We start from the raw sequence: 25784 nt of genomic DNA on the forward strand, positions 1-25784 counted from the left end.
GATTTGGGTATACCATGTCATGTGGTACCTGAACTATTGCATTCTGTCATGTTTAATATCTGAAGACACCTCAACTGGGAAATAAAACTGCCCTGTTTCAATTTCTGGTTCTAGTTTGAGGTGCCTCAAAGGTCATGTGGAAAACAGCCCAGAACCCAAATTATTGAACTCGCAGGTGAGTGGTGGGAGGTTGGGCTTCACTGGGCCTAGTGATCAGTGCTGGGCAGCTCTGGTGAGGGTGAGATGCTGTTACTGCATCCTGGGGAAGGAAAAATGGTTGCATGATCTCATGAGTAACAAAAACGGAGCACACAGTTATGGCAAGCCAATAGATGAATGTGTCATCAAGCTCAAATAATATGATTGCCTTTGATCAAGAACTCAGGCCTTCAGTGTTGCACCTAATTGTGCTTTCCGAGAACATACCCCATTGCTATGGTTTGGATTTTGCAAATACATGTTCAGAGAGTATGGAAATATAGGTAATCCCATTGATTAACATGTTATGTGCTACTTAGGGCAGGTCACTTCTGGGTTTAAGCTATGTATTTGCACTGTTTTGTGCTATACAGCTGCAATCTAATGAGAAAGGCATATCAAGATTTGTACTATCGTGCATACCTCATACTCAAGTAGCAAGCTTGCTAGTGATTTTGACCCTAGTGATCTTTTTTTTTTTTGGCTTGTTTGTTTAGCTTTATTAATAATCAAGTTTGGGTAATTCCATTCCCTGTGGTTATATTTCTGATCAAAGGTGTCTAAATTAGCACCTTATTAAGCTTAAAGATATTTAAAGCTTTTATACTGCTGCTGTCTATAATTATTGGTGAATCTAATAAGTGGTGAATATGACGAAGTTCTCTGAGGAAAAAGTGTAAAGTCTCAGCTTCAGCAGAAAACAAAACAGTATTCTAGCTTTGCAGTATGTACTTCAATTTGTCAGTTTTTAGATGATTCCAGGAAGAAGAGCCTTTTAATTTATCCCCCAAACAGTCTGAAATCTCTCAAAACTGGATGTAATTTTGCGTAGTACACAACTCTGGGGCAAGTAATATACCTTTTAACAAATGTTCATCTTTTACTGCCATGATTTAACTGATCAACAAAAATTCCACAGATTTTAAAATTCCAATTAGACAGGAAGGGAAGAAGGGACACAGTTTCATGTAATTTCCTCTGCTTTTCTCCTGGCTATGTCCTGCTTTGCTCAGTAAAGGAACAATGCATGCAAAAGGAGCTTGAGTAGTTACACACTGATTTAATTAAAAGCTCGAAGTACCTAGCCACGTCAGCAAGATCCAGTCCTAACCAACTATGTAGTTACCAAAATTCAGTCTTTGATTATTTTTACCTAGAAATTGAATAAAATTATATTTAATGTTTTCAAATAATTATGTAAAGTAGTATCTGATCTAAGTAGATGGTCCATAGTGCAGGCTTAACTATGGTAAGCAGCTATACAACCTTGTTGTACACAACCTAATCTATGATTATGTTGCTTTTTTGTTGCAAAATGTAAGATAATGTAGAGTAACAGGACAGAGTAAGGTACACAGTGGCCAATTGCAAAATTCTCCGTGCCGTTTCTCAACCAAACGGTTGCGGTCGGTTATCTGCCTTCATGTTGTAGGATTCCTACGTTTCCAAATGGATGGTGTGTCTCTCTCTTTGCTCTTCTCAATATGCTCCATAACGGACCTTCCTCTTCACTGCTTTCCTCAGAGCTAGAAATCCCGGTGCCTGATTCTGTACCACCTAAAGGCCGTTCATATGCTCCACTTCGACATGAGACTTTTCCCTCTTGGCATACTTGGCTATGTGGAAACTTAAGGCTTTCATTGAAGAAAGCAGAAGCCATGCATTCAGCTGCTGTCTTACCACAAGCACATAGTAGTTTCTCACACAAGCTCCAGCCAATACCTTAAAAAGAAGTTTTAAAAATAATATTTGAAAGCAGTTATAATTAGTCAGTATGTTATTTTTCATGAGTAGATGAGCCTTTGACTCCCATTTTCAAATGTATCTTGAATTTTTGACCCCAAATTCAATTTTTGTCATCTAAATAGAAGCCTGTTGCTGAGGTGCTGGGCAGCTGAAGATCCGACTGGCTTCAGTTATATTTGGGAATATTGGGACACCCAGAGCTAACTTGTGTCTGCAGCGATAAAATACCTGAATGTACCTCTCCGCCTCACCAGGTTGTTCACAGCATGGTGATGCATTAACCTTTATGTCAACCGCAAAAAGCGTTCAGATTTGGAGCGAGCATTACTAACACGTTTTGTAAGCCCAAACTTTGTTTCCATCCTCAGCTCTAGCAGCTCATGGGCACAATGGTATTCAGTCTGTAATACTTCATTATTTTCTCATTAGAGCATGAGAAATTTCTTCTAACTTACATTTTGGCTTGTGATCCAAACATAAGACTTCAGACCGTGAAATTCTTTCTGCCTGGCATCCAAGTTTCTTAATTTGTTCCATACAGCAGTGATGAGAGAAACAACACCTAAAACAAAGAGCAGATGTAACTGGAGAATACTAAGTTTCCTGCATCACAGAGTACTTATAATTACTTTAATTTCAATGCATGTTAAAACTGAGATACTTTGGTTTTCATGTTATGAAACAGTAGTGCTTTTCTCAATATCACAGTCATCTTCCTAATCCCTTCGGTATCCTATCCTTAAAGGTAGTGTAGTTTTTGTTTTTCTTAAATTTTTGAATGTGTAATTACAACTGTAGCTCTATCTAATCCACTAGCAAACACTTGAAGACACTTTCAAATATTGTTGCCTGAAAATCTGAAAATTTCATCGTGACAGCCAGAGCCTTGATTAGGCTTGACCTAACCTACTTCGTCGTGCAGAGGCGGCATACCCTAGCAAAAGGGGCACTGTCAGCGGCGGCAGATCGCTGGGTTGCAGTTCAGGTAGTATTTTGGTCGGGCTGTATTTTCCTTTCTGAAGGACAGCGCAGCACAGACCTATGTTAACTCTTCAGTTCATAAACGGTATTCCAAACCGTGCCTTTGCCAGGTGTCACTACAACCCTCATCCCCATCGCATTTGATACACTCTTTCTGTGCTCTACGTACCTGCTGTGATTATCCGTTATTTTAATCTAGTTAGTAAGTCATGTTGTGTTAATAGATGATGTGTTAATAGACTATGTTTTAGCCACACTTCAATACTTTTCACCTTACGTATTTAATTTGATTTTTTTTTTCCCCCTTCGGATACAGCCTGCCTACTGATCTGTACCTGTACGAGGCCCAACAAAAAGGCCTCCTGACCTTGGTTTGTCCCTAGGTGCTCCCGTAATACCCGTAGCTAACGGCAGATTGCAGAAGAGCCCGTACCTGTCCAGCTCATCGACAGGATAACCTCTTCCTTCTTGGCCGCAGTAGCAACCGTAAGATTCAAATTCCTGTGGACATCGCTCAGTTAAACAGAACAACATTTCTCCGAGCTGAGGCAGCTCCCTCGTCGCTCTCCCGTCTCCTCTGTCTTGCAGAAAGGTTAATCGTTCGCATACTATAAAGAGAAAAGTATCATTTGACACATCCTGTTTTCAACAGTAAGGGCTGTCTTGTGATAGAAGCATTTCCAGAGCCATAAAAACTTTTTTTTTTAAGGTGGCATTTTAATATTTCTAAATCATTTCTCTTAAGTTCATAACCTATAGCTCTCAGTTTATTAAACAGGTCAGTAGGAGAAGTGGGAGAAAATATAATTTAATAAGGAGAGGCATTCTTCTGAAGTTGTAAAATACAGGTGAAATTGGATTAGAATAAGTACTTTGCACTTGTGTAACCCTTCCTAATTAGTTAAGATATTTCTTCTAGAACATTCAAATCTAGCTGAGATGGAAATGAGAATTCAGAGCATTCTGATTAACTAATTGAGAAAATATCCTAACCCCTTGTTCTTGTGTAGTGATAACTGAGTAATAACTACATTGTGCTGAAAGAAAAAAAAATTTTTTTCATTTGAAATATGAATATTTAGTGTTAATGGTGTACTTGGGCTAAGATATGCATGATTTATTCATGTTCTGCTTACAAATTTGTCCTGATAAGGCTTAGATACCGTGACAAAAAAATCAGTAGTAATACTACTTTGTAAAAAGAAAATTAACAGAATTCTGAAACGATACTTCAAAGAGAATTATGTCCTGGTCTGACAAACCTAAAAAGGCAGTCTTGGATTATCATATTGACACTTCTTAATTGCAGGTCTGTTCGAGCTATAATGCCTTTATCTCAGACGACAGGAGCATGTCCTGTCGTGATGGTTACTGTGCTGCCAGGGTCTTGGCATCTCTGCATACGAACGCTAGTGCCTCTATGGCTTCACCCAGACTGGAAGGACTCTTGACATGGGAATTATCCCTAAGAATTGAGGTGAGTGTTTTATGTCAAGAGGGAAGATGACAGGAGGGAATCTGTTCAGACTTTTGCAAGGGAAAGGACTTGGATGGGACTAAATGGTTGGATTGTGAGGAAGAGAGGACTGCTTTCGTCCATGGTTCCTCCTTGCTCCCATGGGTGATCTTGTCCTCCCTTCTGCAAACTTTGACTGATTCTTTCTGCCCTCTTCCATGGATTTCTACTTCCATTACTTCTACTGATAGAGAATTCTTTCTGTGTATCTGAGTCTTTGTTGATGTTAATTCACCAGTAAAGAGCCCCAAGTTCATGCAATGCTATATGTTATCTAGAAGCTGCTATTTTTCGGTTAACCTTTCACAGAAGGCTGAATTCTTCACATTTGCTACGCTTTTGCGGTCCTTATTTCCAGCTCCGGGGCTGCTTCTCTCTATTGAGAAGCCTAACAAGATGGGTGAGACAGTCTGAGTGGGGATTTACAACAGAGATAGGTCTGAAGCTCTTGGGGATTTCTGAACTCTCAGCAAGAGTTTGAAAAAGCATCTAAAATAGTGAGGAGGAGACTGATGTTGGCAAGCCTTCTGCTGTAGTCAGACGATCAGAGTGAGACAATGAGAGAAGGTCCTTTCATTTTACAGACAGCAGAAGCAATAAAGTAACTCAAATATTAAAAAAAAGGGGGGGGGGCAAGGGGAAACTTTCACTGAACTGTTTTTGATCTTGCACTGCATGAAAGACATATCTTAACCTATTCATAAATAGTTCTTATAAGCGTTAATGGCAGATGTGGTTCTTGGTAGATGACTAGAGTCCAAAATGAGCCAGTTACAAGTACATCAGCGGAAGGAGTTACCTGTTAGAAGCCTTTGCAGATGTCTGTCTCCTATTGCTCATATAACTACCAATACGTGTGCATGTCTGTAACTGGTTTAGGTATCTATAATCTCTGCTTGTAATATACATGTACTTTTTAATGCAGAGGTAGCTAAATTTTTAATTAGATTTAACAGAAAAATATTTCTGCATTTACCTTTTCCTGCAGGTTCCTTGGATCCTCTGTCAGACAGTGTTGGTTCCAGAGCTATCCCAGAATAAGCCGTGCTCTGGCCACCTCTGATGGGTCTTGTCTCTGTGGATTACATTATGCATAGGTTAGACTTGTAAAGATTAGACTTGAAAAGATAGAAAGAACTCTTCCATCAGTAGCATGTCCAAAGTGTACATTCCAAACCAAATTGAGTGACAGTCTTCTAATATTTGTTTAATTTATGGTTGAAAGAGATTTAATTGTTCACTGTTCGTTAACAGTGTGGTGAGTATTTGATAGTGATCTGTTGTTTTCAATGTCAAACATCCTGTAGTCGCTGCACTTACCTTGATTTAAGGAGAACATAGCGTTATTCCACATGTCTATGAAAAATATTCAGATAGCCAGAATATTCAGATATAGGGGTGTGCGGTAAAAATCAATTAAAATAGATGTGATTCAGTTTTTACTTGCCTTTTTCTTCTGTCCTCACAGGTGTTCCTGCAGGAATAGTCTCAGTGGGGACAATTTTGACTTTTGTTGAGTTAATATCTCCTGGGGATGAGGTTAGAGAAGTGGTTCTCTTTTCCACTGGGACTGCAGCTTCTGTAAATCCATCCTTTTCTAAATAAGCAGAAAATGAAAAGCAGAAGACAAGAAGCAACAAATAGTAAGATTTTCATTTTAGACAGCAGGTCAAAGTGAAAGTGTAGTGAATTTGTGTGAACTGAAGTCCATAAACAAAAATGTTCAAGATAGAGTGAAAAAGCAAGGAATTTCCACACTGATCATTTCTTTACATCTCTTTCTTAGCAGAAAAAAAAATGGTAATTAAATAAGAGAGTACAACTGCTAGTTATTTTTTAAAAATATAACTGTTAGTTATATTTTTTAACTGTGTGTGTTGCATAATAAGGTAAAGAATTGTGTGAACTACTGAAAATTAGATGAATTGCTGACTGGTCAGCCTCCCTGAGAGAAGTGCAAGTGGTCTGTCATTTTCTGAGCAAATTGTTAAACAAATAAAAATAAAAATCTGTCAATTCAGATGGGGGTACCAAATCTAATAGCAGTATTATTGAAGGTAGAAAATGATTTGACTGATGCAGATCTGGGCAACTAAAGGATTTTTGAGGGTTGTCACAACAAGGACATACCAAGGGAAAATTTGTTGATGTTAATGGAAACATATTTTTAAGGAGGTTCTTTTGAACTAAAATGAAATGCATATTATTTTTAGATGATCCCAAACTTTGTATTTGACCAGGATTTTTTTTGCTGAATTTGGGGATTATTTAACCTTTTATTTCTTTTTTTTTTATTATAGCTTTTTATGTAAGTTAACTTTTAAATGAAAATACTGTTTTCAAATGAAAGTCAATTAGTTTTTTTTATAAATGTCCATATGAAGAATATAGCATTTCAGAAACAAAATACTTCATTATAGAAGTGACTAAGAGTATAGTTTCCACATGTTTTAATTCCTTCTTTTAAATTCCTTGGCTGAACTTATTAATTGAATTCAACTCAAATTCTTTAAAATTATCCTTCTGAAGTTCTGCTTTTAATTTCTGTTGAAAATAACATGCTTTAGCATAAAAGCATAGATTAAAAGAATGAAAGAGCTAAGAACACAGAGAAGCCCATGAAAGAATATAGGAGGAGATCAACAGCAACATACTGCTGTTGAAAGCTCAGCGAGGTACACGTTTTATGGGCCACTTTGATAGTGATGCCCTAAAATGAAAGCAGTTACTGCTAGATGTAGATAATATAACTGGGGTTTGGGATACTCTACACTTAGCTAGAAACAGACATTAGAAATTATTTTCCAGGAGTTATGCAGACCTCCAGTGCATAGATTATCTGATACGCTCAAGTTAGCAGAGACCATCGCTCAGGACATCGGTGCTGCGATTCTCTGTTAGGGGTGGGCTTGGCTGCTCTCCAGACAGTATAATATGAGTCAAAAAAGGTTACTTTCTCCTCTCCGTGTTCAGTGTTAGACATTTTCTAATGCATTTCAATCTGCCTGAATGAGACTTTAATGAAAAAGGGGTCATTGAAACATTCCGAAACGGCACGACAGGGTGATCCACTTACTTTTAGCTGTGGCTGCTGGGGTGACCATGCTTGTAGTGGTGATAACTGCAAAACACAAAATAGATTTTGAGAGTAGGAAAGAGTTCCAGGAAACTGTATATTGTAAAGGAGGTAAAAATCAAGATGAGCTCTTCTGGCCGCAAATGCTATGCGTGTACCATTGGATGGACCATTTTTCACAAACACTTGCATCAGGAGCACAAACGAGTGGCTGGGGATAAAAAACAACAAGTATTTCTTAGTCTGGTTTTGTTGTTTGTGTAACTGCTGTCTGATTCTGAGCTGACTTTGGGTTAGCCTTGCTCTGAAGAGCGGGTAGACCTGATGGCCTCCGGCAGTCCCTTCTAATTCAAATTATCCTGGTTTTCACTATACTTGGATTTTAACTATGATGCTTTCAGGTGATATATTGCTGTGTCAGTCCAAGGAAAAGAAAAGCTAAGAGTCACTGGCCTTTTAACAGGGGGATGGAGTGAGCCAGAGTTGTACCTCTGTGGTCTCTTGTGCTAACCGGACAGAAAGCAGAAGCATCATGGTAGTGAGCTATATATTTCTGTAAGGCATCTCTAGAGATATTTTTATTATAAAGCTTAAGCAACCATCATTATTAGCTTTATTTTATAAAGATAGGAGGGAGATTTTATAAATTAGGAGGAAGAAACAGTGGTTTGCTCAAGGGTATATGTGCAAGTCAGTAGAAGAACTAGAGGTATTATCTAGAAATCCTGATCAGGAGATATTTGTCTCTGACACCACAGAGCTTAATAAATCAAAATCCATCATCATTTGGAGTCAGAAATGCTGGGGGTTGGGGTGGGGGATGTTTTTTTTTTTTTTGTTTTTTGTTTTTTTGTTTTTTTTTTTTTGTTTTGTTTTTTTTTTCTTTTCTCCTTCCCCCAACAAGAGTGTAATCACAGACTATTTCTTACCTTCTGCTTTGGAAGTCCCCAGGACCATCCCACTGGGCTCTAAAGAAATCACTGTTGAAGACAGAAAATATAAATTCAGAAAACAAGTTGCCTGCACAGACTCTTACTAAAACTCAAATTTCTGAGAAGAGCTTTTGCAGCAAAGGAGAAAGACCCAAGCATTTCAGCCACAGGCTTGTTTTTCTCTGCAGTGTATTGACTGTTGTAGGAAAAGTGTTACTTATAAATTAATCTCACTGCTATGTTCCAATAATGTATTCTACCCTAACAAAGAGGAAGCATGAATATGACAGAGTACAGTACTAAATTCATTTGACAGACAAATACACTAAAGAGAATTAGGTCTAAAATCTCACTGTTGCACACAGAATGAATTCCACGTTACACATGAACACCTTGTCCTTGGCTGCATTAAAAGTCAAGTATAGATGGACAGCTACAAACCCAATCCTTCCCTAACCTCTCTTTTATTTCTTTATTTGCTAAACTGGTTTTCATTTTGATTATAAACATAGCTATCAAATAATCCTAAAATGTATCTCTTCATCTTTTTGTGTGTTGTTAGGATGTCTTAATGTGAGAAAAGAAGACATTTGCCTTTGAATAGGTTATTGAATATTTTGAGCCTTGTGATGAATTATGCCTGATTACAGTGCATGAGTAATTGCTTTGGAGAAAGTAAAAGATTGCAACAGATGTGCAGATACAGGTGCACTCACTCACTGCCTCAGGAGTTCTCGGTTTTCTATTACCAAAGTCCCTAGTGGCAGCTAGAAAAACATGACCTCAGACTGGAATTGCTGCCAGATGAAAAAAGCAAACAGCAGCACATACCTGGTTAAAAAAACTTATTGTCTGAAAAATACAGGACAGGTGTGAAGGAACAGGTCAACACTCAGCATAAAGGCTTTTCAGGTAGGTGTCATTGTGCATGTCCAAAGTAGCTTTAAAATGATAAGACCTATTAAAGTCTAAACCATTATTCCTCAATTAAAAAAAAAAAACAGTATTATTTTTCATTATTACAGATTCTCGCGTAGGGCGATGACTCAGACTGACCCTCCATCCCTGTCCCTTCTAGACTGAAGCTGCTGTTCAAAGATAGGAAGTGGCAAGTGGAGGCCCGACATTACCAAGCTGGGGAGAAGCAGCAGACGAGGAGGATTGCTTTGCTCCACTGCTGGACTGGGTTGCAGCACAGCCAGAGCTACCGTATCACAGCAGAGCAAATTGCAGCGCTGAAAAAGTAAGGTAAGCACCATGGCTTTTGCCATTAGCTTTTTCAAGGGAAAGAGGCAGCAGGGGTAGCTAGTAATAGCACAAGTCCACCGCGGTGCAGATTTGAGGGAAGAGGGAGCTAACGCTTCTGCCTTTTGTCCCACAAGCTTACCAGGGGAACACAGTATGGCTCAAAACGTGCTTGTTTAATTCTTCAGAGGTAAAACGCTCCCTCTCTTACCTCTCCCGTAAAACTACTTCTGAGTTTCTCTGAGGTAAGCAGCGCCTTTGGTCACGCCGGTCCAGCAGGCGTTGCTTGCGTGGCTGGCAGATGCAGGGTCTCTGCACGTGGCACGGCGTGGCTTTGCTCGCTGTAGGGGCCACGCTACAGGGTACGTCTGCTAACTCAGGCCATGCCTTGGGCAGTCTGGCCTCTTGCTGCAGCGGAATGCTTTTGTCCCTAACCCACAATGAAATGATTACCTATAAGTCAAATCGTTGCTGAATTAGTGATTAAAACTAGCTGTAGATTTCTGGTGTTATTTTGCTGGCATAGGATCAAAGCAGGGGCGCTTTGACTCAGCCCACCCTTACTAGGAGTGCACTGTCCAAGAATGACGAGGACAGGAATTGAGATGCAACAGATCCAGAGCAGGGAAGGGATTTAAACCTGGATGGCTACACAGAAAGTAAATAAACCTCCAGACTGTTGCTTGGCATGCAACAAATCATGCTCAGTCTTTCCTCATGATGCTGCTAGGATCTGCATAATTAAATGTCTCTTTAAAGACAATAAGTCTTTAATTGACTGTGGGGTGCAGTGATTGGCACCCACACAGCACTCCTCTGCCAAAGAGCACACCTGTGTTTCCTGGTGGGAGAAGTCTGTTTTGATGAAAACAGATTTTATCATGGAATTCCCAGTATCCAAACCTTGGGAAAATTACTGTAAAAACTGGCTAAGCATGTCACACACATGCGCACGCACACACACACATAGAAAAATTGCACCTTGTGGTTCAGGCTTGAATTGGATCACCAAAATATAATATCTACTTTTCTATCCATATTTTTAGAAGAGCTGAAAGAAAATAATCAGCGTATTTCCTCTATTTTATTATTTCAGCTGCTGGGAGCTGGCAGTGGTGCTTCTTGCACTGTGTAGTTGCAAACCTTCCATGGATGCGGTTGCAGGCTGTATTTTGTGGGTCCCATGGTGAAGGATTTCTGAAAAAATAAAGGCATTCTTATTCCAAAGAGTTATGACTTACAATATCCTTTAGATAGGAGGTTGATGTAACATGACTAGAATGATCAGCAGTGCACTTATTTCTTAACATTTTTACTATTTTAATTGTTGTAGTGTTACAATTATATGATAGAAATATAGTAAATATTGCTATAGTTACCAATAATTAGGTTAACAATATTTTAATACTGCACTAGTATTTATAATTTGCCAATAGTAAAATCTACTCAGTAATGTACAACGTAATAATAATAATAAAAACCTTTTAGTCTCTATCACAAAGAGCTTTGTCTGAACAATAGAAGCTTATCAACAATAATCATTCTTTAAATTTGCATTTCAGTTGTTAATTAAATGTGTGGCCTATTGTAAAGATACAAGGATAAGAGTAATACTACTTAGATGTTTAAACCTAGGCACTTGGCTAAGAACATTGCTAAAGAAGGGCCTTAAATGTGAATATAAATAGAAAAGGACCATTTGAAAATCACTTTTTAAAAGCTTTTAACCTGTTTCCTCTTCTATGATTTCTGAACAAGATTTGGGGTTATTTTCTGAATTCCTTCTCTGAAAAATGAAGGGATTGTCTGAAATTTTGGGGAGCACTCATGTAAAAGCTTGAGTCACAAAAATGTTGCTTTGGCTTATTAGACTTTTTTTTTCTTCCTTGCATATTTTAATATCTTAGTAAAATATCTTGGTAAGGAATTCATCACTTCCAAGATAATCATGATACTTTTTCAGAGTATAAATTGAACTTGATTAATACATTCCAGTCAAAGAATTACACAGATAAGGACATACCTTCCATGTGAAGTGTTGTCAGCTCTTTCATGCTAGTTGTTTCTGAAAAGGAGAAAGCTCTCTCATAGACAGAAGTGTGAGAAGGGGAGACTCTAAACATTTAATCCAAATATTACAACAAAGAAGTTACTGAATTTGTTCTCATTTATTCCCATTAAATCAAATGTTAAAGCAAATGTTGGCATTTGATACACATTTTCTCTGTAATAAAGAATCTGCCAAGATCATTTTCCTATAAATTGTCATAGAATTGTATTTTCTTCAAAGCCTGAAATGGACAGAACAGCTACACAGAAAGCTAATAGCACTAAGTAAAAATGTGTCCTTCAAAGGGTATTATTCAAATAAGAAATATAATCAGGAGCCTAAAATTAGTAGAGGTATTCAATGAACTAAAATTGAACCTGTCTTTACCAGCAAAGGTAAAAGCAGCATGATTTTCTTGTTAACACCTAACAATTTTTTTTTTTTTTTTTGTACTGTGCTGCAACTACCACACTATGTTAGAGACATCTGATCCCCATGAAAAAATACTGGCTTATAAGAAATAATTTTTAGGGAATTAATGCAAAATTTTCTGAGGCATTTGCTTTTCCCTTGACTTGTTTGTGAGGGAATGCACACATCTGGAGCTTGGGCTTGACATGGAGGCCCCTCAGTGTGAGCTGAGGGACTCAGAAGAGTTAGCAATGCTTTTTCACGTCTATATCAGCTTGACGTTTGAAAATCTTTCCTCTGTCATGCTCTGATTACTCCTCATGCATTAAGTTTTTAATCCAGCCCTCTTCCCACAGGATGTCTTCATACTCATAAGGCTGTAATTTCAGCTATCGAGGGTAGATCAGTGTATGAAAATGGGGATAAACATCCCCTTCATCTTTATGAGGAAATCTATTTCCAAGGTGGAAACCAAGCAAAAGAGCAGAGTTGGGTCTGGTTTTGCCCTTCTAGCTAATTTTGCATGACTGAGGGGAAGATTTAAGCTTGCATTATTGTCAGTTTGGCATGTCTGCTGCCTTAGTAGGTCACTAATCATCCTAACTTCCTAACTAATCACCCAAGTCAGAAGGAACATCTGAGATCATCTGTTCCGACTCACTGCTCAGAACAGGACTAACTTAGAGCAGGCTGCTCTGGACCTTCTCCAGTCAGATTTTGACTCTCTCCTAAGATAAATATTTCACCATGTCTCTGGAGCTTTGTCCAGGATTTGACCACTCTTAAAAAAGAGAGGGGGGTGGGGGAGAGAGAGAGAGAAAAAAAAAAAGGAAAAAAGAAAAGAAAAAAACTTAGTCTCTATTTGAAATTTCTCTGTTGCAACTTGGGTCTGTTGCTTCTTTTCCTGTCTGTATGCGCTTCCAAGAAGAGCCTGGCTCTATCTTCTCTGTATACCCCCACTAAATTGTTGAAGACAGCAATAAGATCTCCCTGAAACCTTCTCCTCTTACATCATGTTCTCCAGCCCCCTAACCTTTCTGGTAACCTCTCCTGGACTTGCTCCAGTATGTCAATTAATCTACATTCTTCTTCTGTATTCGAGTACCAGTAAATGGAAGAGATGCATGAAATGGAGACTAGGACAGACTGCCAGATTTAGGTCAGGAAACCATCATGCTAGTGCTTCGTTCTCTTTGAATCCAGTTTGATGCCAGAGGAAAAACTCACAGGAGAAAGAAAGAGGTCAGATCCTTATTGTTACCTGTAACCAGAGATGGACAAAAGGAGACATCCAGGCCATTCAGGGAAGAGTTAATATGTGCGTTCAGAAAACATTCAATAGCATCTTTGTCACAGTTGCAGAGGAGCTGTTCACAGGGATCTCCAGACTCTGGAAATAAAACAAAAATCCAAACAAGGTGCTATTGAAATATCTTCTTCCGCTCTGTTCTTTTCCTCCCTGCAAGGTTTGTGTCTATATTCATTAGTGCGTACCTATTTATATTGTGTGTCTAGAGGCAGGGAGGTTAAACATATTCAAGTTTTATAATCCCACCCAGTTAATTTTTAAAACACCATTCAGTGTAAGCTGGCACAGCCTAGCAGTAGACTGGTGGAACAGTAGCCTGTACCTGTTTCGTTCTACAGAGCAATGAACACTATAGAGCAGTACTTTCCTGCATATAATTTTTCTAAATAGAACTTAACGTGTTGATACTGAGTCTGACATTTTGCAGACTTTGTAAAAAAATATTTGCCCTATTCTCAAGAAGTTACAGTTCACAAGTCAGGACTTTTGTGTAAAAGGTGTTTTGCTCCTTAGTTAAGTCTATGAAACAGTTTCCCAGTAAATACTGTTTTCTCCTATCAAAACCTTTTACCTTTCAGAGCTTCAAAACACATTTTCTTTTCAGAGCTAAGTTTATGTCCATGTTCACATTTTTAGCATTATTAAGCTTTCCCATTATTAAGTATGGAGAGAGTTAGAAAAATACTGCTCATGTTTAAATGCACTTGGATCTTTATAGACTGGCCTAGAAAGGAAAAATAGTTTTCATTTGAAACAAGAAATCAAAATTTTCCAGATGATTATTACTTAAGCAGGTTGTGTACCCACTGTTTATGGAATTCTGTCACTTACTTCTCCTCTATCTTAGTATCATTAAATCACATTCTACTATATACTTTCTTCTGATAGATAGCACTTAGTGAAAAATGATATTAAAATAGCTAAAGCATTTAAGAACCACAGCCCACACGTGCCAAGACCTGTACCAGTACTGCATGGAGTACCTGCTGTTGTAACACCACTGTCTCTCTGCCCTCACTGGTGACTGCTTGCTTGTTCTTTCATTTATGAATGTCTTCTGACTGCAGCTCCAGCACTAGTGATACTGGGCATGGAGGGTCTTGCAAGGCCATATCTTAGCCATTCAGTACTTTCAGCATCTTACCAGCCAGTGAACCAGTGAATTAAATTTGCCAACTTGTTTTTGGGGCTGAGGATGGAAAATTATCCGTTGTAATTTTAATGACATAAGAGACATTTAAGGGTAAAGTTATCTGAGGAAAAATGTTCATCCTCAAATTGGAGCAGGAGTGCCAAGAGTGTTTTAGCAGTGTTAAGCCACATTGCTGTGCCTTACTTAGAGCTTTAATAAACACTCAAAAACAATGAATCAGGTTGTCTGTCTCAACAGGATGTTCTAGCTCAGCCAAAGTTAGTGCAGGGGGGAGCTGCACAGTGTTATTGCACAGGTTGAACTGGGTGATCATAAGGATTCTTTAGGCCTTTAAAAATGCACTCTTGTATCTCAGGTATGTATCTCAGCCTGTGAACAAAGAATTGGATACCTCCAAGTATATAAAAGTCAGTCTCTGTAGTTTCAAAAGGGGGAACTTTTTCAGATAATTGGCTATCGTTATCTGCATTCTAGATCTGTGGAGAAGTCCCAAGCAAAGCTGAATGATCCTGCAAAGTGAACACTGCTAAATCAGGGGCACCTCAGTAAAAGGCTACCTGAAAGAGAGGAAAGCTGGCAAATTTCTAGCTATTGGATTCCTATTTTCATGTTCAACTGGGCTTTAGTGCCTCCATGCGTTCCAGTTTCAGGTGCATTCAGATGTCAGCAGAACACTTACTTACTCAAAAAGGCAGATATATAGGTGGTTTCTGTTTAATTTATATATATATATGACTTTTAGTAGATACATTAAAATGAATTTTTCAGTCATCACAAGGCTCTAGTATTATGCTGTTGCTACAGATTAACCTTACCACAGATCAGCTTTTCTGTAGGGCAGCTGACATCCGTAGAGATCTTTGATGGGTCCCATGTACACTCCATTTCCATTGCTTCCTCGTAGCATTTGCGGTGTTGGAAACAGCAGCTTAAAGAACAAAACAATGCAAAGTTCAGGCACATTGGTTTCCTTTCAGTGGAAGGTTGTACTGCTGTGTTCTGGCTGTCTTTCCTATACAAGAATGCAAAAGATGCCGAAGGAGAAGAAGGGGTCCTCACTGTGGTCCCTAGACAAAAGAAGGACCATGTACTGGTTTATACTGATTCGGTCTAGCAGGCTAAATATAGCTGGATGAAAAACTCAGCTTGTTCCCTTGTTTCTGTGCTGCAACTGGCTGCTCACTGAGGCAACGGATGCAAGGCATGAAAGAGGAGCCCCAAAAGCAGGTCCTAATGCCTAAGTGAGACACATCACATCTCTGTGATGTTGAGGGAGAGCGAGCACTGCAGAATGAGATCTGGAAAGCCAGAAGGACGTACCAAAAGGAGGCCTCTGGTTTAACCTCTCAGCTTACAGAAAAGCAGGTGAATCATAGCTATATGTCCTTTCCCGGAGTTAAATGCATAAGGCGGGGTAGGAAGTGGTGTACTTACATTTAACCAGCAGTTCAGTGGTTGATGCAGCCTGCAGGTTATGGGAGACCATGCTTACATTTTTCTCCTGCTGTGGAGACCTGAATTTTTACAAAAACTCTTTATGAAGACAGTTTAAATGAGAAATCTACTACGAGTGCCTGAATATCTACCCACTACAGTGTTAACTCCCTGTCCCTGCTTGGATCTAGAGCTCCAAGCTCCAGTCCTGGCACAGTTTCTCTCACTGAAGATTTGGAGAATTTCTCAGGACTTGACACTCAGGAAGGGTTAATATCTCTGCAATGGCTTGTGAATCACCATGTCTCAATATGACGTGCACAAATGTCTGCATTGATATCCTCTGCTACTTGTGCTTTCTCTACTATGCAACAATCAATTAAAACGCCCTATTTAAACATGGGAAGAGGTCCTGAAATCCATTTCTCACACCAGACTGAAGCAGCTTTGTCCTACCAGCAAACTGCAAAAGCAGTTAGAAACCATGTGTTTTCCTTACACTCCTGCTGTCGTGCAAACCCTAAATGCCTGCAAGGCCATATTAGCTATGAATAGCAATGCAAACTCAAATGAAAGAACAAGCTCTTCATCAATCCTCTCCTCTCTTCAGCTGTTTTTTCACAGGCAAGCCAACTACTTCTATATTATAGCAACATCTGTGTTCATTGACATCAGCTGTAAATGAAGTGCTAGTGGAACAGTCATCATTTACCCAATACAAAATTCTTGCATAAATTAAGCAGGAGCTTGCTGTTAGATTTGGATTGAAATATCCTCATGTCAGTGAAATGGACTCAGAAGTTGGGTCCCTTCTGAAATTGTCATTGGCCTTGTCCATGTCAAATGCAAAAATAATGTTAGCACTCAAAAAAGCACCTGCTGCCAAGAAGAGTTAATTTGTAATACGCAGTGTAAGATGTTGACTTTAATTCAGCTCAGGTGATGATTTTGTTAAATACTCAGTGAATGTTATTCTCTGTTACCCATGGTCCTGCATACGCACTGTACCTGCTGCTGTACAAGAATACTTGTGCGCCGGTCGGAGCGGTGAACGCACACCTCCCCGTTCCAGGTTCCCGTTAGAAGGCTACACCTCCAAGGCCAGCAAATATTAAACTTCTTTACACAATCAGCAAAGCCAGCCGTGTCAAGTACGATCAAACTTTGGACTTGGTGAAAGACATCCAGCCCTGATGACGATATCATCCAGGCTCTGATGGTTCTTCAGTGCAGTGCCCCAAACCCTTCTGAGACTTGTTTCAGAGATCAAACTTCGGAGATTAGCTTGCAAGCTCCAGCAGGAACAGGCTTGTAACCAAACAGCTCTGATGAAATGTCACAGCAGTCACTCCTCTCTGTGCCTGGTATTTAGTGAGGCTTGAGCATCTGGAAGCTTCTCTAGCTGCATAATTACTCTAAAACTACTTGTAGTCCATATATCTGCAGATAATTACAATTATGTCAACAGGGCTACACTTAATCAGACAATTTACTTACATGCCCTTTGCAAACAGGGAATTATAATGTGAGAGTTGTCCTCTGGACATATTTTCCTTTCCCAATGGACTTTGGAGGTAGACTAGGCTCCTAATTTAGATATATCAGGTAGCTACTCTGTTACATGAGATAAAGTTGATTTTATGGGTACAAATACTCCCTAATGCCTCAAATACCTACGATGAGATGTTCAGCCCTTTGTTTTGGAACTTCTGCAGATACGGCAGTGTCAAAATTTGAACTTTATAAAACCAGTTTCTAAGGGGAAAAAAAACTATTGAAAAAATTGCAACTGTGTGAACTGTCTCTCAGACAGACATATTAGCCACCTGTTTGGAGAGTCTGTTTAACCAAGGGCATATGTCTGTCAGTGGCAAAACAATAATCAGTCTGCACTCATTGCAAACTGCAGTGGGATTGCCTTGCTGCTAAGGAAACCCGACCGAGGGGCTGCCAACCTCTGAAAAGATGAAGTGGATTTTTCTCAGGACAAAACTGCTGATGGATTGTTCTGCTGTTGCTGTATTTATGCCTCTGTGCATTAAAATGAAGCTGAACGAAGACAGAGCCCAGGTGCTCAGGTCTTCGGGTATCAGCTCATTGAACTGACTCAGGCTCTCATTTCAGAATGTCATCATGTTTATTCAGAGAACTTTTTATAAGAAGTCCCATGGCTTTCTTCCAGTGGTAGAGTTAAATCTGCATTTTCCCAGCCATCCCATGCTGGAAACTGAGTGGGTTCATTTTCACCCAGCTGTAGCCATTGGGCCTTTCAAAGCCATTGCTACCTTCATTCAGGCAATCGTTACAGGGCACTGTTGGAAAAAACATCTCAACTTAGCCGTGGATGGATTTAATCCTCTTGAAATTTCTTTTTCCACCTCCAAATAGCATAAGTGAATGGCCATTTGATATACCTGATCTGATACTACATCTTTTTCTTGCTAGCCCACTCAGAGTAGCAGCTCTTTCCCATTCACTGAAGACAATGATAATATTAAAATTTGGATTGTTCACGGTGCTAAGTAGTTGGAAGAGCCATTAAACTTTGTTGTTCTTATTTTGTCTCTCTGTGCCTAAATGCTCCTGCGTGTTATGACCTTGCTGATACCTGAATGGGTACATAGCTGTAATGTGATTCTCTGGGCACTTAAATTCTCTAGATGCTTGCATTTCCAATAGAATTCACTATGTGTTTACATTACTGGTGGTGACACAACATTACACAGCTCCTAATGCCAACAGTTTGATAAATCTCTAAGCCTATTGAGATTAATATTCTTCGAATTCTGTTATAAAGAGGGTCTCCAAGTTGTGCCACTGGAGCGTGGTGTAAATAGGAGACAGAGCACAAACAAATGATGAGGTTTTGTTCATGAAGATCTCTTCAGAATTTTAAGTCTTCTGGGTAATAGATGTCAAGGAGATGGATATGATGTGTATTTATTCTATTGCTTAGTGGTCACTCAACCATTTCAAACTGGCTGTGCCACCAGGATTGTACTGGCGGAATTATATGTAGTTGTGTGAGACTGGTTTTATTTCTAGGAAGGGAGTATCTCTCCATGTGTAACTATGAGGAAATAAAAGAAAAACTCTAAGCTATGGGGAAAAGGAAGGAAACAGTCGTGTGCTGTACATCATGACTGATGCTTGAGTCATAGCCTCAAAAACATCTAGCATATCATGAAATGTAAGCATCTCTGCAATGACGTGGGAACCTTGTTATATGGGAACCTTGACTTCATCTGGTTCCTGGACACACTGCTACTGGATATCTGCCCAGGAAAAAGATGGCACTCAACAGCAGATAGGGACAATGTTGGACAGGCTAACTAACCAGAGCTGGAGTTCTTCTGTAGGTCACCTCAGACACTTCAGCTTGCAAGTGAGTGATGACTAGATTAAACAGAGGTGGGTTATGTGAGAATTACCCTCTTAATAAATCTTCCACTTTCTTACAGCTGTCCTCAAATTGTTAAATTGTTAGGGCATGTTATGCTTCCAGTCATCGGAGTATGAGGGTGCTGACAGCCAGCTGGGTCAAGAGAGGAGTTCTCATGGAATAAAGACTTACCCATCTGCTTCATCCACGGGAAGCCCTTCCATCTCAAACCGGCATGAACAACCATAGTCTTCAAAATCTCTGGGACAAAAGCCAGTAATGCACTTCATTTTGTTCACAAAATTGAGCAGAGCAGGAAAGTTAGTGAAGATGGACTGTAACCAAGTGAAATGAGAACCCAGGCAGTCTGGAAGGAGAACAGTCATAAAGGCATGGTGAACAGAGGTGAGACAGATGTGGCTGATGTATAGGCAGTTTGAATGCCTCCAAATTGACATGAGAGCAGGGTCTAAGCAAGACCACAAAGGAGCGCAGAGCAATGGCTGGACATTCAGCATTATATTCAGTATTATAATAGTCTGTGGGGAAATCTACAGCCTCAAAAATGTGTATATAAAAGTAAATTCTATAGCATTTCTATTCAGTGCTCAAATACAACTGGAACACATACTTACCAAAAAATAATGCAACACTTCCCACGTTTTGAAAGACTCCATTGAAGAATGTGGCATTGTCTACACGAAGAAAAAATAAAAAGAAAAGAACAAAATGCTTCTCTCAGAAAAGGTTGGTGACAAGAAATATCCCCCCAGCTGCCCCCATCTTGCTTCTGTTGTTATAAAAAGTTGAGAAGCTGTTACTTGCTAGCATATAGTAACTACACACTTCCCTGCAATGCGGCACTCTGCTTCTGGAGTATGAATTATTCCTCCTGTACAATACAAGAAGTCTATCCTTGGTAAAATGAGGGATATCTTTGGCTTAGTAGACCTTCACTCATGATTCAAAGGCCCCAGTCCTCCTGTGCTGATGTCCATCAGTCATACTGTGGCTGACTGAGGCCCCTGAAGTCAAGTACAGGTAAGAAATAAATCAGGGACAGAAGTTGCTTCTTTAATATTTTTTCCAACATAATGGACCCAGGTTACTAAGCAAAGCTAGGAAGAAACATGTCCTCCTGCTTCATAGTGCACTGCCATCCTTTCATGGCCTGCAGTATTGTAGAAAGTAAAGCTTAAATCATTCTTACTTAAGATTCTTTCAGGTGTGTTAAGAAGCTCTGGTAGAAAAGCTGGTGACTCCAATTCTTGGCCACCTACCTCTGCAAACAGATATGGGGAAAAAAAAGGTTTTAAATTTGAAAAAAATGGTCATATTCTTCATTATTGAACATAAACTGCAGGCATTTTAGATACCTTCCTACACTAACAAGCTGATCTGACAAAGGAAGAAAAAAAAAAAGTCACTTAGCTCCTCCTGCACACCCAGGGAAGCCCAGAAAAATACTAATAAATCACATGGGTTTCAACTTGAAAATCAATCATCTCTTAAACTGTGGTATTACCAGGGAGGATGTGCTAATGCTTATATTTCTGTGCTCCTTTGAACATTAGTGCTTACTGGGATTATTTATTACTGTATAAAATTGCTTTATTTGACCAACTTCTTGCGTTGTCACAAATGCTTCTATTCTGTATCTCAGTGATTTTCACTTATTTGAAGTCAAAATGCTGGCACAAAGTCTCTGCAACTGCTTGCTGTCACAGTGACCTCCAACCTCTGTTTGATAGTGAGATATCTTTTGTATTAGGTATATATCATATTTCTTTCTTTGCATTTTGCTTTGCTCTTTTACCAGGGTGTGTAAGGATTTATTGTCTATTGACAGTCTTTACCATCAAGAGCTGAAGCCTCTCAGACTGGTTTCTCTGAGCCCTTATTGCCTATATTCTCTTCCTACAGTTATTTCTTTCTCAAGTTATTTTTTTTTCCTTTTGAAACTGCTGCAGTAGATTTACCATACTTTTATTGTTCCTATTTGCCATGTCCTAAAGTAAGATGAAATCTAGTAGCTGATCTCTCACTTCCAATATTTTTTCCTTGTTCTTACCTTCTGTACAATTTTAGGAGAAAATGTTTTGCTTTGGCTTTATTTACACTTTACTTGTTATTACAAAGAATAAAAACGTCAGCGATATTTAGTGGATCGAGGATCTAAAGATCAAAGTAATGTTAAATTCATGAGGTAGCTTATCTCTCAGAATATCTGGCACTAGAAATGTGGTCCATTTTTCCTATGAGAGAGAGGCATGGAAATATATGACTAAAATTCCGGGAAAGAATCGTCAGTTATCTTTCTTTCTTTTTCTTTTCTTTCTTTTTTTTTTTTTTTTTTTTTTGTATATTCTTGCAATCAGTAGAGATGCAATACAAGGAAGCAAAGTAGTGGATTTTTCTTTCTTTCTTTCTTTTTAATATAAGGTTTAATTGGATGATTAACAAAGGACCAGGAAAAAAGACATTTTTAGATTGTATATATGGAACTTCTAGGGATCTAGGACTTTATTATAACTTCTGTGGAGTGAACAAGAGGTTGTTGGTAAAGGTCAATACACACCTCCAGCAATTAATTTCTCAAGTGTGGTGGCAAGATGTGGAGGTGGATGGGGGAGGATAGGAAGAAGCATTTCCTCTTACATTATTGGTTCTCTGCAAGTGTTAGCCCCAAGGAAAACCGTCTGGATGAACAACAATCCATCAGAAATGTCTTTCCTTGCAGCAGGTCCGTGTGGAACAGACTGCTTTTCACAAAATAGAAAAGGCCTCCCTATAAAGGTTGATCTTTTTGCGAAATTAGAACAAGTCTGTTGAAAGCTTGACAGCCACAAGGAATTCAGATTCAAGCAAAACAATTATGTACCAAGCAAAACAAATATGCATTAATGCTAGATATTCACACACGTTAGACTATACTTTAGAAAAGCTGTCCCTTATTTTCTGTCTTAAAATCTGTATTCCCTCTGGGATGACAAACGTCTTTTCTCCAAGCCATGGTCTATCAATTGTATGTAGATCCAGGTTTTGAAATATCACAGACCAGCATAGCTCAAACTCTGTATCTATTGAGCCACTGACCATTTAGTACTTTCAGCAGAATTTTAGAGAAAAAAAAAATGAAAATCCCATTGATTTGAAATGAGAATATGCATGCAAGTCATTTCAAAAACTCTGGTCTGCATTCGTGAGACTAAAGCTGAAAGAGAATACAAATGATAAAGCCACATTATAAGGCTGCTGGAGAGCTGCCATTGTTCTAGTATCCTTCATTTGCACTTAATTCTTCTCAGCAGACTTAATTTGCACCCAATTAACACACAAATATCTGAAACTCCCTTGGAGCAAAATCTATATTGCAGGTTCAACTGCATGGGAAGCCTTTGGGACTTCTAATCATTTTATTACTAAGAACAATATTTCTATTTGTCAGTGAGCCAAGATCAATGAACCTATGTTTGTTAACAAGATTGCTCAATTTTGTTTTAATTGTAGGGGGAGGGATGGTGAGAAAACCACTTTCTGAATGAACCATTCTCTCTCTCCCTCTCTCCTTCCCTTCTGCTGTCATGTCTCAAGGGGATAATGTTCCTATTTCATTCCCTGTTTACACAGTGAAAAATCAATCCTTCAAATCTCAGAACACCCCTGCGAGATCAGCCTCTCTCAACTTTCCCTAAAACTTGCTAAACAGCTTGGTTCATGTCTTACAGAGACTTGTATGATACACCAGCTCATAGGCTTCCCAGTTATATGCCTTATCCACAAAATTTCCTTCGTCATTCCGTAACCTGTTGGACAGTGCTTCTCAGAAATGTTATCTGAACAAATCCCTTCAAAAAAATCAGTGTACTTTCAGTTGTTTTTATAATCATGGCTAATTAAAACGTCATAATACAAGGCATGGATGCAGCGCTCTTCCTAGCCATTATAGACTTTAGGGAGCAGAAAACTTGATTGTTCTGGGGAAAATCAGAGTGCAGCAAACCAGAGCAAACCAGACTTACTTAATTTATCCAAGCTAAATTAGGTTAGCTTTTGGCAAAGTGCTAGTTCATACACAGATATTTGCTTCAGTCTCGAAGCAGAGATTGGCAGACTGGATCCCTCATTAATAAAAATCAAGACTCCTCTCCAAACCCAGAAGAGCACGAGGCCAACATTTCAAATCTTCGTATTTAGACTGGGTTTCTTAGAAGGTAGAGGAGAAAAATCTAAAAACGGTGACACAGCCTTTTGAGGCTTTGGCAGAAAATCCCTTTCAAATGCTATGTCATAAAAATTTTTGAGGGCCCCTGTAATAAGCATTACCAATGTCCCCTGTACATTTGGGGACTAAATATCCCATTTTTTCCCCTGAATAAATGATGTAAGTTTTCCAGTATTTTCTATCACTACAACTGGAAAATACTGTTATTCTTACTGATCTCTGTCTCCATAGAGATAGATCTTGATGTTGAGCTTCATTAATATATTTCCCATGTGTTTTCTGTTAGACCAGTTTTCTCCTGACTTCTAATCCACGCCAACCCTTAGAAGAGAAGCAACTGCTGAAGCTGTAATAAGTCAGAGCAGAATTTTGTGTATACCGAGTTGCTGAGCTTTCTTTTCGCCTCAGAAATAACCCCCTCAGAACAACCAAAAATGGTGCTAGACCTTCTAAGAGGCCTTCTCTTCAGCTGCGCACCGTTTCTCATAATCACATCCCTGTGTCACGGTGCAGCGATTGCAGAAATCACCTTGTTACTGGCTCAGCTGGAAACTTATTCTCTAAATGACAAAAAAAGCTAGATTTATATGAAGAAAAGCATACATTATTCAAAGTAAAATTTCAAGGAGGAGCTTTATATTATACATCGCTTGTATTTCAGGACATACTGAATGTTTTGGAGAATTTAGATAATATGTGTTTATTTAATCAGTGGAATCTCTGTATATATAATTTGTGAGGATTTTTTTCTTTTTTTGCTTTAAAAGATTTGCATCATGACCAAATGTCAGCAGAAATCTCCAATTTCATTTATATTTTAATTGTACTTAATATTTCCTGCTTCACTGCAAGTCCTGAGAGAAATGTTTTATAACTACCCTGCAGTGACATTTATTAAAATGCATCTGGGTGTTGAACAAGTAGGCTTAGAGGGGTAGAAGGCTTGCTTCTAAAGGTTTGTTTCCAAATACAAGTACTTAAAATAGTATTTAGGCATGAATGCCAAATAGTCATAAAAATACATGGCCACTTACCACTGTACAACACCATTGGCATGGACACAAGCAGAACGACAATCATTTTTGGTTTAATCCAAAGACTAGAGAAGGTCACACAGCAAACTGATGTGCCTGATGAGTTAAGTAAAATATTACACAAAATGTTTTATCTTGAATCTAAGAGTTGGAAGACATTAGCTTAAAAATCATTATTTTGTACCCTGGCCATATTTCTGCTTAATTCAATGCCATTTTACCCTTATCGTAGTAAGTGCACATATTACACCAAAGATGAGCCTTATGTACACTCCAATTTTTTTCAAAACCCTCTATAAATCTGATTAATAATATTTATTTAGATATTGCTTTAGATAAATCAATAGGCTATTCCAAAGAGCTGTAGACAGGGAAAGTCCATTTAAACTACTGTTTTCAGAGTAGTTGGAGTTGCTTTTGTTCTGCAGTTTTCATAGCTTATATGATCTAACAGAACATTCAGTTAATTCTTTCCACTCTTTTTAAATGCAGATATTGTGAAACACTGTATAAATGAGTTAGCATTCTGCAATTACTTCTATTAAAACCAATTAATCTGCAAACAATTATATTAGTTTGCCTTACATCATTTAAAAATCTCTCCGGCTTTGTAGTCAAACATTCACTCTAATTTATGTAGAGATTTATCTAAATGTATCATATATTTTCCTAATCATACATACTATATTGTTTGGGGATCTTCGAGTTCTGGGTGATTGTCCTTTCAGAAATGTGTATTAAGTATTCTTCTGAAGCCAAAAGCTTTGCACTATAATTCGTCAAATGATAAATAATAGATTGGTTTCAAACTACAGCCTCTGTTTACCCTAAATTTAAAATGATTTTCCAAATCACACTTTAAATCTTTTATAACCAAACAAATGAGCATTTACTTAGTTTTCAAATATGTATCTACAGTTGATTATCTGCTCCCCCAAGTATTAGGTGAAATACTGCATTCATTTTTATTAAGAAAATCTTGCAGTATTTCATCAAGTGAGGCTATAAATCTAACAGCTTCAATTATTTTACTTCAGTCTGCTATCCCAAGCCTCTTACCTCCACGTTTGTCTATGGATTCACAGTCCTAAA

General features: G+C 38.6%; 1 protein-coding gene across 1 annotated transcript; it reads right to left on the bottom strand.

Moving 5' to 3' along the window:
• Positions 1 to 1609: 1609 nt before the first annotated feature.
• Positions 1610 to 24738, bottom strand: OC90 (otoconin 90). The gene is made up of 14 exons (XM_062568567.1): positions 24693 to 24738; positions 20644 to 20709; positions 20069 to 20128; positions 19626 to 19800; positions 15433 to 15545; positions 13417 to 13545; positions 11718 to 11759; positions 8447 to 8497; positions 7518 to 7562; positions 5889 to 6038; positions 5418 to 5516; positions 3359 to 3533; positions 2400 to 2506; positions 1610 to 1920 (listed from the first exon to the last, which is right to left on the bottom strand). The coding sequence occupies exons 1-14, from the start codon at positions 24736 to 24738 to the stop codon at positions 1610 to 1612; spliced, it is 1569 nt and encodes a 522-aa protein (XP_062424551.1).
• Between the last annotated feature and the right edge of the window lie 1046 nt (positions 24739 to 25784).

This window comes from Rhea pennata, chromosome 2 (genome assembly GCF_028389875.1).
Source record: "Rhea pennata isolate bPtePen1 chromosome 2, bPtePen1.pri, whole genome shotgun sequence".
NCBI classification, from domain to species: domain Eukaryota; kingdom Metazoa; phylum Chordata; class Aves; order Rheiformes; family Rheidae; genus Rhea; species Rhea pennata.